The 17,287-nt window shown below is 37.5% G+C and overlaps 1 protein-coding gene across 1 annotated transcript; it reads right to left on the minus strand.

Annotated features, from left to right (window-relative positions):
• Window positions 1-7,700: 7,700 nt before the first annotated feature.
• Window positions 7,701-12,107, minus strand: LOC133516580 (uncharacterized). Its single transcript, XM_061849582.1, has 3 exons — window positions 11,972-12,107; window positions 11,118-11,308; window positions 7,701-10,872 (listed from the first exon to the last, which is right to left on the minus strand). Exons 1-3 carry the CDS (start codon window positions 12,080-12,082, stop codon window positions 10,431-10,433), a joined length of 744 nt encoding a protein of 247 aa, XP_061705566.1. The 5' UTR covers window positions 12,083-12,107; the 3' UTR covers window positions 7,701-10,430.
• Window positions 12,108-17,287: the final 5,180 nt, after the last annotated feature.

Raw genomic sequence — 17,287 nt, forward strand, 5'->3', positions numbered from 1 at the left:
ATATATCCATGCCAAAATTCAGCATTCTAGCACTAACGACCACGGAGCAAAGCCTCGGACAGACAGACAGACAGACGGACATGGCGAAACCATAAGGGTTCCTAGTTGACTACGGAACCCTAAAAATAACGTTACCTTTATATAACGGTCTGACGTCATACCGGTTTAATCCGAACCATTTAGGTAGCCGAATAAATTTATTTCGCTACCGAAAAATAACGGTACCGTAATTTTTTCGGGTACCTTAACCGCTTTCATAAAGGTACCCTATCAGCTTAGGCGTCGTTGCCAAGCTGCCCGCCAAATCAGTACCTATCTGCTGGCAGCTTCCTCGCACAGCGCATTAGTATTGCAATTCAGCGGAGTAATGCTGCCAGCATCTACGGTACCTTGCCGCGGGGTGAATTTTTATTTTAGTTTAGGTTTAGGGTTTTTCTAATTATTATTATTAATGTAGGTTAGAATAATGTAGCTTAAGTTTTGATACAACATTTATATTCATTTATTTTTAATAAATAAGTTAATTTCCTCCAAAAAAGTACAGAAAAGTCTATTAGATTTATTTTTACTTAACAAAATGGAGACTTTTTCCACAATAGCTTCCAGCTCACTTAATCTGTCATTTACGCCCCCTTTAATGTGCAATAAAATCAGTTTTCTCACCCCGCTGAGCCGCATTTGGAGGGCAATAACAATCACTTTACCCTCGAGTGGACTAATACTGATACCGCAACTGGTAGGGGCGGATAGATGAAAAAAAGGAATAGATTCGTTTGTAGTCACGGACTTTAATCGTTGAGTCATTTAGGGTTAACTTTACATTAAAGATGGCATTACTTTACTATTGACACTGACAGCCAAAATAGCTTGGACCCTACAGATAGGTCAACAATCAGTCAACAAAGTCTGTACAGTAGATAGATAGAATACTCTTTATTGGCACACCTCAGTAAAAAGATACAAAAAAATAAACAATTGATTAAATATAGAGGCAGACAACAGGCGGTCTTATCGCTAAAGAGCGATTCCAGACAACCTTTGGGTGGCGGATATAGAGAAGTTAATCGAAAAAGTAGGTGTTGCTAAAACGTTATGAAGCTTACATTCACACACACACAAATCTCACTCTCAGTCATGTACCTACGAAGAGAGTACAATTTTATTAAACTGTAGTTTGATAGAAAAAAGGGAAAAATGACGTCATCAAAAAAGGGAAAGGTGGTGAAATGAGTCCAGAAACCTCTTAGCGTTCAATTGTCGATAAGGATTTAGACACGAAAAAAAATCAATATTATTTCTGAGGATGTATATACTAATTTTGAAGGTGGAAACAATAAAGAAGGGGACCAAAGTTGTTGAATAAAAATAAAATGCATATTACGTTACTTGTTGTGTTTAAAATGTACTTATGAATATCAAAAAGTAAAACCAAGACTAATTGTAACATCTGATCCGAGAAGAAACTGGCGCATGAAACCATGGAAGCACCTCGTGTTTTAAGGTACCGTTAAGATTCAGGGTATACTAGCATTACTACAGCAGTATTGTAGCGCGACGTTACCGCCTACTTCGTTACTGCTGGCTACATTTTCTGTTCCTCTAATTAATTCGTGCACTACCTGTTATAAAAACTTACTGTTCTTTATATCCTGCTACCCTAAAGTTGTCTGGAAGAGATCGCTTACAGCGATAAGACCACCTGTTGCTACCTTTCTTAACATTGTAAATCTGTTTTTAAATTTGTTTTATTTGTGGTGCAATAAAAAATATTAACTTACTTTTCTGGACCAATGCAGTCGGCATTAATTTCACGCTGTAACACTCCTATAGTAATGCAGCCGACTGCGTCAGTTGTCAATATCAACGTTGCTGTCCGGATTTTTGTCAGCGGCAGTAATGTCGCTCAACAATACATCTGCAATAATGCTGGTGTAGTCTTGATCCAAACAGTACCTTTAGCAAACAAATAACTTATCTATTATCCATTATATCTACTTGAACTTGAAGCAGATTTGCCATATCGTTGCGTGATGGCACGTGGCAAGGCGTTAGATCAAAGATAATCCACGGTGGATGGTGGACGGGTGCAATTTGTATAGGACGAGTGATTCAATGCCAATATGGTATAATTTAGCGAGATTTTAATAATAATAATAATAAAAAAATAAAAAAAACAAAATTCAAAATTGTTTATTTCTTTCAAAAACTATGACAAATATTACAATTGCTGGTGTCTCCTTGTAAGTTATTTACAAAATAACCTGTGCTAGGAGGCACCGCTCTTCCATAGCTAAGTACAGTCTGTATTATACTATTCTTAAAACTACGTTCCTTAATTATTCCTTAATATAGTATATATGTATGTGTGTGTGTGTGTGTGTGTTTGTTTGTGTTTGTTTGTGTGGCTTGGCTAGGCTACAAAAAAGTGTATAAAAAGTGTGCAACGAATGCTTCGTGCCATACAACAAACCACTAGGTACGTGTAATTATGCACGGCATGTAAGGTGGATCCAAAGACATTCTAAAATAAATTCATGGTAAAAAATAAAACAGTTTTGTTTATGCCTGAAAAAAGTGGTTTCTGAATATGCGCATATTATAATAATAGCTGGTATAAGGGAAATTCACTGCGAATAATTTCACATCAGTATAATTTTTTTAAATTTTAATGTCACTTCCAATTCCAACTCGTGTGTGTACCAATCACTAATAGATTAGGAAATCTTTGAAGACCGGTTTGGCCTAGTGGGTAGTGACCCTGCCTACGAAGCTGATGGTCCCGGGTTCAAATCCTGGTAAGGGCATGTATTTGTGTGATGAGCATGGATATTTGTTTCTGAGTCATGGGTGTTTTCTATGTATTTAAGTATTTATAAATATTTATATATTATATATATCGTTGTCTAAGTACCCTCAACACAAGCCTTATTGAGCTTACTGTGGGACTTAGTCAATTTGTGTAATAATGTCCTATAATATTTTTATTATATTTATTTTATTTTCTTGAGACGTTCCGAACGACTTCTATGTTGTTTTTGTCAGACATGGTAAGGGTTGGTTTTATAAATACTTTAAATTAAAATAAATAAATAAATTGTAGATACTTATTTTATAAGTTACCAAAAACGAAGTAGAATCATTTAATTTTTCTCGCTTTTCTTTAACTTCTTCCTGAGTCGCTAAGAGTGCCTTGAAACTATCGCGTTTTGTACGTATTTATTATTCAGTGATATGAATGGCTCACCTTATGTACGTCGGTATATATTACGTACATCGTACATCCAGCTGAAACGTCGGATTTAAGGTAAAAATAATGAAATGATAATTATCACAGTTGAGTTCATACCACACCTTTACAATTCAATAAATTTTATATCAGTAATTGTATAAACTTCATATTTCTTAAATGTTATCATTAATTAAGTACTTAACTTATTTATAATCTTCATTTTAGCTTTTAATTTGCCTTGTTAATTGTTTAATACGTGCATGTTGTTTTTCTCAGAGCAAAAATTGTGTTACCTATAAGTGGAAACTGTTCTGGCTGTTGTATTAACTTAATTTGTTAAACTGTATGTGTAATGATATGCTGTTTGTTTCCCTTTGCAATAATAAAAAAAAAATACTTAATATCTAAATATACAAAATTCTGAGTACTAAGGTAAATGCGCCGTTTCCCACCCCGCTGCAAGTCGCGCCGCACGCCTCTTATCAGCAGAACGCACGCTCCCACCCCCTCCTAATTCTATAACATACTGCCATGCTGCTGCCAACCTAAACCCGACCCTAATTGTTAGGGGAACCTTACTTAGCTGCTATTCATTTGGGATGGTTAATGGAATATTAGTCATGTGAATTTAAGGATAGAATAATGGTACCATAAATACCTGTTACCTACCAGAAACAATGATATTATTATTTTATTTTAAAAACTAGCAGCTCTTGGAGCTGATGCGTGTAGGTATATCACAGCACTTGTGTTGATTTTTCACTTTTTAAAGTTCTAAAATCATTGTGTATCTAGTCTATTTTTGAAAGTTCACCGACGGTGCACTAACAACAGTTTCTGGTAGAGAGTTCCACACATTTACTGCATGATTTGGCAAGAAGTGTTTCCTAGGGTTGCTAGCACATGGAGGTTGATTAGCAGTGATCGGAACTATGGGAGTAAAACTTTAACAAAACTTGTTAAGCGGACATAAAATAGTGCATACAGCCCTACAAATATTCATGTCCATAGGGATAGGAATAGTATAGTACTTACAGCCATAAAAATATTTACATTCATAGATTTTCGAATATGTTTAAGGCTATAAGCACTCTTTTTATGTCCGCTTGATAAGTTTTGTTAAAGTTTTACTCCCATAGTTCCGATCACTGTTGATTAGTTTTTTGGAGTGTCCCCTCAACCTTATATTCTGGCCTGATATATATAAAACTTTAATATTTGGAACATTGTAGTGCCTAACAAGAGTTTATATGTCTCAATAAGATCGACTATATTATAGGCATATTGTAAAACTGTACATAGGTTATACTCATACACAGGAGCAAAAAAAAACCCTTCTACCTCCAAAAAAATTTGTTTTACAGATTTTTTTAACACTACCTCGGTGGCAAACAAGAATACGGCCCGCCTGATAGTAAGCAGTCTCCGCAGCTTGTGTACGCCTGCAACTCCAGAGGAGTTACATGCGCGTTGCCGACCCTCCCCCTCGACTCCGCACCCTCGTTAAGCTCTGGCAACCTTACTCACCGGCAGGAACACAACACTATGAGTAGGGTCTACTTCCCCAGTTGCACTCTGCTCTAGAAGCCCTACCACACAAAACGAGACATTCACAATGCCCATACCTCTCTTAAAATTAATTAATTACCGATTAATTTTCTCATACCATGTATCTTGTTACTTACACTCGTTGTTGAACATAAACTTGTCCGTTTTTCTTGTGGTATTTGGTATGTGGGAGCTCATTAATATGTGCACATCTCTCGCTTACCTAGGCGCGACTAAAGGGCATTCTGTACATTTTTTTTTTCAGTCCCACAGTAAGCTCAATATGGCTTGTGTTGAGGGTACTTAGACGACGATATATATCATATATAAATATTTATAAATACTTAAATACATAGAAAACACCCATGACTCAGAAACAAATATCCATGCTCATCACACGAACAAATGCCCTTACCAGGATTTGAACCCGGGACCATCAGCTTCGAAGGCAGGGTCACTACCCACTACGCCAAACCGGTCGTCGAATTGTGTTATGTTTATTACGTCTAAAGGTGAGGTACGGATGTCAACTGCAGCTGCATTACTGTTGCGACGTCATTCATTCATTCTTTTAATATTATGGCTTCCAGTGGGAATATTTCGCCAGTATCAAGGTATTAGGCGCTTTAAAAACAACTAAAATTGTACGTTTAGTACAAGACAGTGTACAGTGATTTTATTAGCTCTTGTTATAATACACCTTTGAATTTCTTCGCAGATGTATGCAGGTTTCCTCACGATGTTTTCCTTCACCGAAAAGCTAGTGGTAAATATCAAATGACATTTCGTACATTAGTTCCGAAAAACTCATTGGTACGAGCCAGGATTTGAATCCACGACCTCCGGATTGAAAGTCGGACGTCATATCCACTCGGCTACCACCGCTTATGGCGCTTATGGCTTATGGCTTAGGTGTATGTGAAGTCCCCAATCCGCATTGGGCTAGCGTGGGGACTATAGCCCGAGCCCTCTTGCACATGAGAGGAGGCCTGTGCCCAGCAGTGAGACGTAAGTATATAGGCTGAATTATTATTATTATATTTGTAATAATAGCTGGACTTTACAAGTAGCACGTGAACTACCGGCCGTTGACTCCAAAATGGTGGTTAATCGTGTTTCAAGATTAATTCTCCATTCACTGCACACTACCACATTAGTTTTCTGTATAATAGGCTATTGATATTATTCAAACAAAAAACAAAGGAATTAATCACGAGGCTAATTATCAAGATTGCGCTCGAACCGAAGTCTGTTGCGGCGTCGTTGTTGCCGCTGCTGTGTCTGTCAATTCCCTTGATAAAATGAGTGACGTTGGCCGCCGCATTACTGCGGCAAAAATATAAGTATCAGGTACTGATAGGTAGTATTTACTCGTATTCGACGTAGTAGGTAACTGTAGCGGAGTGTTAAGCCACCTTAATATGTGCATGTAGCCAAAAGGTTACTCTTCAACTGGTTGTTGTCACTTGATTATAGCGAAACTGAGACATTACTCCTAAGAATTGTTTAACATTAACTTTATTAATCAGGGATCGGAACCGGTTTATTGCATAAACATCGAAATAACCATATATTTCGGTTTATTTTATACTCTAAATGTAGGACTCAGTTGTGTTTTCAGATAACGACTTCGTATTATTAGATTGCCTAATTAGAAATGAAGTAATTAACAAAGAACGAAAAAATACCGTTTTCGTTCCCATACAAAAAATACCGGTTTCCGATCCCTGTTATTAATTATATAAAATGAACTAGACTAAAATATTAGTATAGAACCGAAGTTATAAATAATGAAGCATTAGATAAATAGTTTAATACTGAAAATTGCATGTATCAACCTAGGTATAAACCTGAATGTCATATTTAATATATAAAAATATATTTTAGTTTTTCGTTGACTTGCATGACATTTATATGTACTTCTGGTCTCCCGCGATACAGGCCTAGCCTAGTGCGGGGACTCCTGGAAACTCTGTTGTCAATTTAGTTATGCACCAACTCTTAAAAACAACCGCTGTATACTTTTTCTGTGTCCTTTCTTGTGCAATAAACATATTTTTTATCTTATCTTATCTTTATGTATAGTGTGACGCCGCCTGAACAAGATAGTCAGTGTCTGCTATGACATTTAGCCCGGCTCACTTTCGCTACTGCCAGCTACACGGACTGCATCTAGCTGCCTTACTAAAATATGTAACTATTTCTGAATACGTTATTTTTAGGGTTCCGTACCCAAAAGGTAACACGGGACCCTATTACTAAGACTCCGCTGTCCGTCCGTCCGTCCGTCCGTTCATCCGTCCGTCTGTCACCAGAGGGCCTACCGCGAACCACGTTCGATGTGTTGCCTCCCTGTCACACTTACGTACGAATTTACAAGTGCGACAGAGACGTAACACGTCGAACATGGTTCGCGGTAGGGCCTCACGCTGTATCTCATGAACCGTGATAGCTAGACAGTGGAAATTTTCACAGATGATGTATTTATGTTGCCGCTATAACAACAAATACTAAAAAGTACGGAACCCTCGGTGGGCGAGTCCGACTCGCACTTGACCGGTTTATTTTATAAAATATACTACCATTGAAGACTCTCATACAGTGTTTTATTCAAAAATACTACAGTACCTAGGCTCGAATTTAGTTAGTTATATTTTAAATGGACTGCCCATTTAATTGTATTATTTGCCTCTATTTTTATGATTATGACTTGGACTTGTACTGTTTTCTATTAGGTCTAGTAGTGCGATAAAAAGCATTCTTAATTTTGTTAGGTTATACCACAATTGAAAAACATCCGACAGGGTTCAGTGCGATTCAAACACTTAGAAAAAAATATTTAATTAACAGTAATTACTTACGTGCCTTTCTTAAACTTGAAGAATTTGGAATAGGGAAAGGTATTTCAAAAATACTACAGGTATGTTTGTTTGTATATTTATATTTTCCATTTTTTACATTAGGTTAATTTGAAACTAATTTGCACAAAAAGTAATTTATAATGTAAACACATAGGATATAGATTGCCACCCTAACCGTTGTCACTTTCGACTTAGTACAAAGAGTGGGGAAGTAGGTTATCTTCATACAAACGCACCGCTTGCGGCTTGCGCCATAGTATCTATGCCTCGCTCGCACGCACGCACGCACACTCAAACAAAATCTCGACCTGTTTCTCAGTGCGCCAGTCGGGGCTTATATTTGAGTGTGCGTGCGGCGACGTAAAGATACTATGGCGCACACATACAAGCTGCGCGCGGTGCGTTTGTATGAAGATAACTTACTTCCCCACTCTTTGTAAGTACTATGCTTTCGATCTTCTTTTGAGCCAGTAGTGACTTAAGAGGCTGTCAATACCTAAAGCGCGCACACTGTCTATTTGTATCGGAGTAAATGAGATAGCACTGTCGCATGTTACTGGGCCTGGGCAAGGGAATAATAAGAAAAATATTTAAATAAAAAAAAGTGGATTATTAGTGTAATATTTTACTCAACCACGGTTTAGATATAAATGTTTTGAAATTGTGATTTTAATTGCAGACCCATAAGTCAAAACAATAAAGACATAAAACCGTTTAATTGTGATTTTAAGACCAATCTTTGCAATTATTTTCTATCGAGCCGATTTCGTTCAATCATGTATCGAGTACAACCACGGTCTTTGAAATATAATTAATATGAACATATATTTTTCTTACTTGACTGAAACAAATAGTCTTTCTTAAAAAACTGTTTAAGTAACATCAATTTCAAGGACATTGGATGTTGACAGCCTCTTAAGGCACTACAAAAATACATGGCAATGGCTCGTACTTCTTTCAGTGTCAATGATTGGATACTATACCCTATTAAGTATACTTAATGTTTAAGACGATCATCTACTTAAAAATATTAATTTATTGATATGTTATCTGATCGAACATCTTGGCTGTGAAAATAAAATTATCTAACAATAAGATACAGCAATTACTTAATTTGTATACTTAGTTAGACATAAACACCATAAAGATTGGATGCCTGCAATGGGCAGGGCACATTTTACGGAAGGACTAGGCCAGAGTACCCAAACGCCTTCTAGAAGGTCGACCCGGGAGCCGCAGAAATAAAGGCAGGCCCAAGATCAGATGGTCGGACGGCGTATACCAACATATCAGAATCTTAGGAGTGACAAGTTGGAGAAAGCGATGAATAGACCGGACTGCAGAGATTTGCTTAACCAGGCTAAAGTTGTAATGCCTCAAATGATGATGATCTTAGACATATGATCAGTACCTTAAGCGCAAACTAATTTGAAATTAACTAACTACCAATAATCACTATCTTAACCTAACACAGATCACAGCAATTGAAAATAAAACCCCACTGCTGAGTTTGACAAGGCCTCCGACACTTCGTCTTCTATAGTCTCTGTGGAAACGTGATGCTTTTGATAAGAAAGCAAAGGAAGAGGAAGGAAGTCTCTGATGCTTCGGTCCGAGCCCAGGCCGTTCTAGAGTGAGTCATCCTTAAATTCTAATAACCACTGGTATACATGAAACAAATAATATATATTTAATATCTGTCTGACTTAGTGCAGACAATCATCGAGGGAAAGTATGAGGGAAAAGAGGGAGAGGTAGACCTAGAAATAAATGGAGAGAGAGATTGAAGACCAGAGAGCTGAATGCCATGCTGACCGCCGACGCCCATTAGACTGGGCGTGGCACCAGAAGAAGAAGAATATCTGTCTACTCCAATGGGGAAAATTACTTTTAAAAGTTGCATCGTTAAGTTACATACTTTCAGCATACACAGTACACTTGACTTATTTATAAGTTCATTTTATTCTATACTTAGTTACAAAATATTGATACAAATTACGAAAAATTATAATATTAAAATAACCGATATGTAACATTGACATCAATTTTAAAATTACTCAGTAGAGTTACATACAATCTACGTTCAACATTTTACGGGTACATTTTTTTTTTTATTTCAGTACCATTTCGTATCTTGTGATAGTGACAATAGTACATTGCGCAACAAGGGGAATAAGTGAGATTTTGGATTCGAGGGTGGTAATTAAAGACCCGAGTTTGCAATATTCTTACCCCCGGACACAATGTTTTTCATCACACTTGCGAAGAAAAAACTAAATTTGAAGTGAAATAATTCTTAAATACGGTGACATATCAAACATTCGTCCGCCATTTTGTAATTTCTTGACAAGTTAGGCATCGAAGGCACGGACCTATTCGGTATTCACGATTGAAAATTATGTAAAAATATTTTAAACGGCTGGTACATTAATACAAACAAAAATATTAAATTATAAACATCAATCATAAACATCAAAAATACCAAATCATAAACATCAAATTATAAACATCAGTATTCTAAAAGTAAAACTCATTTGTGCCACTTGGTTTGTAAGTATGAATAAGTGAAATAATTGAAAAATAAATTGTTTTTTTTCACAATCCATAACTCCCCCGGGAACAATATAGGCCTTTATCCTTACACCTGCATGAAATAAGATCTTTTTCGAGCAAATGTGATGAAAAGAAATGAAAGTTGCTAAGGAACTAATACTATTTCTCACTGTGACAAAACGAAATGGTACTGAAATTGACCGTACCTAAATTTTTGGTTTAAAACTCTACCTAACCTCCTACTTGCCATCCTTCCCATCATCTTTTTCCTTAAACTTATCCTCTTTCCCATTCTGAGGCGCAATCATCAGCAAATTATTTCCATTCTTATCCGGCGTTAAATTCCTGAACGGAACATTCTGTCGCCATCTTGGGGGATAATAATAATGGTTCCGGAGCACACGGAGATGGTCTTTCCCAAAAATGTACTCTGTCTTCGTGCAGGTAAAGGTGCGTTGTGTTCTGCGTTCCTCATTCTCTTCATTCCCGTATTTAGAAGCCTCTTCGATGAAAACCTTGGGTCTGGGGCCGTCGTCCTCGAAATAGGGTCGCTTGAGGCGTAGCCGGCGAGTTTGCGGGCTGAGGGGGGACTCGCATTTGATGGCAAGAGCGGTGTTCTCTTTGTTGGTGAGGCCGTGATTCTTCTGCCATTCTAGGACTTCGCAGAGGAGACCGATGTACCTGATTGACAAAGATGGAAGCTTTATTATTTTATTACTTCAGAGGTGCATGAGAAGCGTGGTCTAGAGTATGAGACATAACCATTTATAAATCCATCGTTCGTCATAAGTAACATTGACAGATTAGGCATCGAAGGCACAGACCTATTCGACATTCACAGCTGCAGCAGATGTTGAACAGCTTCTAAAAAAGCCAAACTTGGATTACAGAGACGGCAGCTCTTCATGATCTGAGGAGATTGTTACCTAATAGCCATGCGGAGAATCTCATTCTTAGAGAGTTTCTTATCCGGTGGATGAGTAGGCACAAGACGACGGAGCTCAGCGAAGGCTCCACTCACGTTCTGCTGACGCCAGCGTTCACGGCAGTTGGTGAATAGTTTGCGAGGAGGCCGGAGTAGGCAGGAGTTGAGGGGCGGTAGGTCTTCGTGCAAACTCTGGAAAAGAAAAATAGTTTAGGTAAGACTGAAAATATTGTGTCAGAGCGTTTTAAGCTCGGCTTTATTATAGCTGAGCCCTGTAACGACGCCATGAAGCCCATTGGAAGAAAACGCTGTCTTTCAGGTGTCAATCAACTAGCTTTCGTAACTTAGGGCAATTGCAATTAGAGAATAAGATCTCTTGGCTAAATAAAGAAATGTTTGCGAAATATAGGTACCTAGTTACAAAAATGAACCGAAGTACAATTACCACACTTACCACAGAACTTTTCAACTTCGTCAGAAATTGGAAGAAAGTAATAACTCCTAAGAGGCATAAAAGGAAGATTAAATTTAACATTAGGTAAAGTAATGTGGGGTAAGACTGGTAAGAGAAACGGTATGAGGATTCCCTCCCTACAAGTGTTTCTCTTTTAAGCCCTCTAACCATACATTACAACTATATGTTTACCTGAACAGGTAAATTTTGTCGATCATCGTGGTTTTCATGGAGAGAGAGGTCATCGCTCAGCATTTATCTGGTTCATCGGCGGAGCACGATTCCAAACCCATTGATTATAATAATGTGTTTACTATATTACCTGTCAAAACAGGTAGGTTCTGTCAGTCATCATCCGTGACTGATAGAACATCGTCGATAGTAAATTGTTTTCTGTTTACCTGAACAGGGAGGTTCTGTCGGTCATCGTCGCTATCTGGAAGACACAAGTCGTCGCTCAGCATTTCGCTATCTGGCTCCTCGTCGGAGCACGATTCTTGATCCGACGCCATTGCGTTCTGGTTCGCTGCGTACAAAAAAGGGTCAAACTTTTTTGCATGAGTTAGCATTGTGCAAATATGAGTCAAAAAGAAAAAGGTCACATCTGTGAACAACACAATACAAGTTAACGACTCTGGTATATAATATATCCTGATTTTCTTATATGTCTCAAGTACTGGTACTGGTGTCTCCTTGTAAGTTATTTACAAAATAACCTGTGCTAGGAGGCACCGCTCTTCCATAGCTAAGTACAGTCTGTATTATACTATTCTTAAAACTACGTTCCTTAATTATTCCTTAATATAGTATATATGTATGTGTGTGTGTGTGTGTGTGTTTGTTTGTGTTTGTTTGTGTGGCTTGGCTAGGCTACAAAAAAGTGTATAAAAAGTGTGCAACGAATGCTTCGTGCCATACAACAAACCACTAGGTACGTGTAATTATGCACGGCATGTAAGGTGGATCCAAAGACATTCTAAAATAAATTCATGGTAAAAAATAAAACAGTTTTGTTTATGCCTGAAAAAAGTGGTTTCTGAATATGCGCATATTATAATAATAGCTGGTATAAGGGAAATTCACTGCGAATAATTTCACATCAGTATAATTTTTTTAAATTTTAATGTCACTTCCAATTCCAACTCGTGTGTGTACCAATCACTAATAGATTAGGAAATCTTTGAAGACCGGTTTGGCCTAGTGGGTAGTGACCCTGCCTACGAAGCTGATGGTCCCGGGTTCAAATCCTGGTAAGGGCATGTATTTGTGTGATGAGCATGGATATTTGTTTCTGAGTCATGGGTGTTTTCTATGTATTTAAGTATTTATAAATATTTATATATTATATATATCGTTGTCTAAGTACCCTCAACACAAGCCTTATTGAGCTTACTGTGGGACTTAGTCAATTTGTGTAATAATGTCCTATAATATTTTTATTATATTTATTTTATTTTCTTGAGACGTTCCGAACGACTTCTATGTTGTTTTTGTCAGACATGGTAAGGGTTGGTTTTATAAATACTTTAAATTAAAATAAATAAATAAATTGTAGATACTTATTTTATAAGTTACCAAAAACGAAGTAGAATCATTTAATTTTTCTCGCTTTTCTTTAACTTCTTCCTGAGTCGCTAAGAGTGCCTTGAAACTATCGCGTTTTGTACGTATTTATTATTCAGTGATATGAATGGCTCACCTTATGTACGTCGGTATATATTACGTACATCGTACATCCAGCTGAAACGTCGGATTTAAGGTAAAAATAATGAAATGATAATTATCACAGTTGAGTTCATACCACACCTTTACAATTCAATAAATTTTATATCAGTAATTGTATAAACTTCATATTTCTTAAATGTTATCATTAATTAAGTACTTAACTTATTTATAATCTTCATTTTAGCTTTTAATTTGCCTTGTTAATTGTTTAATACGTGCATGTTGTTTTTCTCAGAGCAAAAATTGTGTTACCTATAAGTGGAAACTGTTCTGGCTGTTGTATTAACTTAATTTGTTAAACTGTATGTGTAATGATATGCTGTTTGTTTCCCTTTGCAATAATAAAAAAAAAATACTTAATATCTAAATATACAAAATTCTGAGTACTAAGGTAAATGCGCCGTTTCCCACCCCGCTGCAAGTCGCGCCGCACGCCTCTTATCAGCAGAACGCACGCTCCCACCCCCTCCTAATTCTATAACATACTGCCATGCTGCTGCCAACCTAAACCCGACCCTAATTGTTAGGGGAACCTTACTTAGCTGCTATTCATTTGGGATGGTTAATGGAATATTAGTCATGTGAATTTAAGGATAGAATAATGGTACCATAAATACCTGTTACCTACCAGAAACAATGATATTATTATTTTATTTTAAAAACTAGCAGCTCTTGGAGCTGATGCGTGTAGGTATATCACAGCACTTGTGTTGATTTTTCACTTTTTAAAGTTCTAAAATCATTGTGTATCTAGTCTATTTTTGAAAGTTCACCGACGGTGCACTAACAACAGTTTCTGGTAGAGAGTTCCACACATTTACTGCATGATTTGGCAAGAAGTGTTTCCTAGGGTTGCTAGCACATGGAGGTTGATTAGCAGTGATCGGAACTATGGGAGTAAAACTTTAACAAAACTTGTTAAGCGGACATAAAATAGTGCATACAGCCCTACAAATATTCATGTCCATAGGGATAGGAATAGTATAGTACTTACAGCCATAAAAATATTTACATTCATAGATTTTCGAATATGTTTAAGGCTATAAGCACTCTTTTTATGTCCGCTTGATAAGTTTTGTTAAAGTTTTACTCCCATAGTTCCGATCACTGTTGATTAGTTTTTTGGAGTGTCCCCTCAACCTTATATTCTGGCCTGATATATATAAAACTTTAATATTTGGAACATTGTAGTGCCTAACAAGAGTTTATATGTCTCAATAAGATCGACTATATTATAGGCATATTGTAAAACTGTACATAGGTTATACTCATACACAGGAGCAAAAAAAAACCCTTCTACCTCCAAAAAAATTTGTTTTACAGATTTTTTTAACACTACCTCGGTGGCAAACAAGAATACGGCCCGCCTGATAGTAAGCAGTCTCCGCAGCTTGTGTACGCCTGCAACTCCAGAGGAGTTACATGCGCGTTGCCGACCCTCCCCCTCGACTCCGCACCCTCGTTAAGCTCTGGCAACCTTACTCACCGGCAGGAACACAACACTATGAGTAGGGTCTACTTCCCCAGTTGCACTCTGCTCTAGAAGCCCTACCACACAAAACGAGACATTCACAATGCCCATACCTCTCTTAAAATTAATTAATTACCGATTAATTTTCTCATACCATGTATCTTGTTACTTACACTCGTTGTTGAACATAAACTTGTCCGTTTTTCTTGTGGTATTTGGTATGTGGGAGCTCATTAATATGTGCACATCTCTCGCTTACCTAGGCGCGACTAAAGGGCATTCTGTACATTTTTTTTTTCAGTCCCACAGTAAGCTCAATATGGCTTGTGTTGAGGGTACTTAGACGACGATATATATCATATATAAATATTTATAAATACTTAAATACATAGAAAACACCCATGACTCAGAAACAAATATCCATGCTCATCACACGAACAAATGCCCTTACCAGGATTTGAACCCGGGACCATCAGCTTCGAAGGCAGGGTCACTACCCACTACGCCAAACCGGTCGTCGAATTGTGTTATGTTTATTACGTCTAAAGGTGAGGTACGGATGTCAACTGCAGCTGCATTACTGTTGCGACGTCATTCATTCATTCTTTTAATATTATGGCTTCCAGTGGGAATATTTCGCCAGTATCAAGGTATTAGGCGCTTTAAAAACAACTAAAATTGTACGTTTAGTACAAGACAGTGTACAGTGATTTTATTAGCTCTTGTTATAATACACCTTTGAATTTCTTCGCAGATGTATGCAGGTTTCCTCACGATGTTTTCCTTCACCGAAAAGCTAGTGGTAAATATCAAATGACATTTCGTACATTAGTTCCGAAAAACTCATTGGTACGAGCCAGGATTTGAATCCACGACCTCCGGATTGAAAGTCGGACGTCATATCCACTCGGCTACCACCGCTTATGGCGCTTATGGCTTATGGCTTAGGTGTATGTGAAGTCCCCAATCCGCATTGGGCTAGCGTGGGGACTATAGCCCGAGCCCTCTTGCACATGAGAGGAGGCCTGTGCCCAGCAGTGAGACGTAAGTATATAGGCTGAATTATTATTATTATATTTGTAATAATAGCTGGACTTTACAAGTAGCACGTGGACTACCGTCCGTTGACTCCAAAATGGTGGTTAATCGTGTTTCAAGATTAATTCTCCATTCACTGCACACTACCACATTAGTTTTCTGTATAATAGGCTATTGATATTATTCAAACAAAAAACAAAGGAATTAATCACGAGGCTAATTATCAAGATTGCGCTCGAACCGAAGTCTGTTGCGGCGTCGTTGTTGCCGCTGCTGTTTCTGTCAATTCCCTTGATAAAATGAGTGACGTTAGCCGCCACATTACTGCGGCAAAAATATAAGTATCAGGTACTGATAGGTAGTATTTACTCGTATTCGACGTAGTAGGTAACTGTAGCGGAGTGTTAAGCCACCTTAATATGTGCATGTAGCCAAAAGGTTACTCTTCAACTGGTTGTTGTCACTTGATTATAGCGAAACTGAGACATTACTCCTAAGAATTGTTTAACATTAACTTTATTATCAGGGATCGGAACCGGTTTTTTGCATAAACATCGAAATAACCATATATTTCGGTTTATTTTATACTCTAAATGTAGGACTCAGTTGTGTTTTCAGATAACGACTTCGTATTATTAGATTGCCTAATTAGAAATGAAGTAATTAACAAAGAACGAAAAAATACCGTTTTCGTTCCCATACAAAAAATACCGGTTTCCGATCCCTGTTATTAATTATATAAAATGAACTAGACTAAAATATTAGTATAGAACCGAAGTTATAAATAATGAAGCATTAGATAAATAGTTTAATACTGAAAATTGCATGTATCAACCTAGGTATAAACCTGAATGTCATATTTAATATATAAAAATATATATTTTAGTTTTTCGTTGACTTGCATGACATTTATATGTACTTCTGGTCTCCCGCGATACAGGCCTAGCCTAGTGCGGACTCCTGGAAACTCTGTTGTCAATTTAGTTATGCACTAACTCTTAAAAACAACCGCTGTATACTTTTTCTGTGTCCTTTCTTGTGCAATAAACATATTTTTATCTTTTTTTTTTTATGTAATAGGCTGCAAACGAGCAGACGAGCCGCCTGATGGGAAGCAGTCATCGCCGCCCATGGACATAAGCAACATCGGAGGAGCCACTTATGCGTTGCCAACCTTTGAGAACCCTAAAAACCTGCTTCTTGAAGAACCCCATGTCATAGCGCAAGGGAAACACCTCAGAAGGTAGCTCATTCTACAACTTGCACGTTCTGGGAAAAAACGAGCGAGATGCCCGCTTGTTCTTGGTTTGCCACGTGTCGAGAAAGTGAGGATGAACTTTGTTTCTTTGGCGGGATGTGCGGTGATAAAAACGTGACGGTGGCACCAATTCAAAAAGTTCTTCAGAACATTCCCCATTGTACAGACGGTAGAACAGGCATAGAGAGCCAACGTCTCTCCGAAGACTGAGGGGTTCCTTATCTT

The sequence above is a fragment of the Cydia pomonella genome, chromosome 3, assembly GCF_033807575.1.
Source record: "Cydia pomonella isolate Wapato2018A chromosome 3, ilCydPomo1, whole genome shotgun sequence".
In the NCBI taxonomy this organism is placed as follows: domain Eukaryota; kingdom Metazoa; phylum Arthropoda; class Insecta; order Lepidoptera; family Tortricidae; genus Cydia; species Cydia pomonella.

Coding starts and splice junctions, on each gene's coding strand:
- LOC133516580 (XM_061849582.1), bottom strand. CDS start 12,082: ATGGCGTCGGATCAAGAATCGTGCTCCGACGAGGAGCCAGATAGCGAA. Junction 11,309..11,971: donor GACAGAACCTCCCTGTTCAG/GTAAACAGAAAA, acceptor TTTCTTTTCCAG/AGTTTGCACGAAGACCTACC. Junction 10,873..11,117: donor ATTCTCCGCATGGCTATTAG/GTAACAATCTCC, acceptor TTTGTCAATCAG/GTACATCGGTCTCCTCTGCG.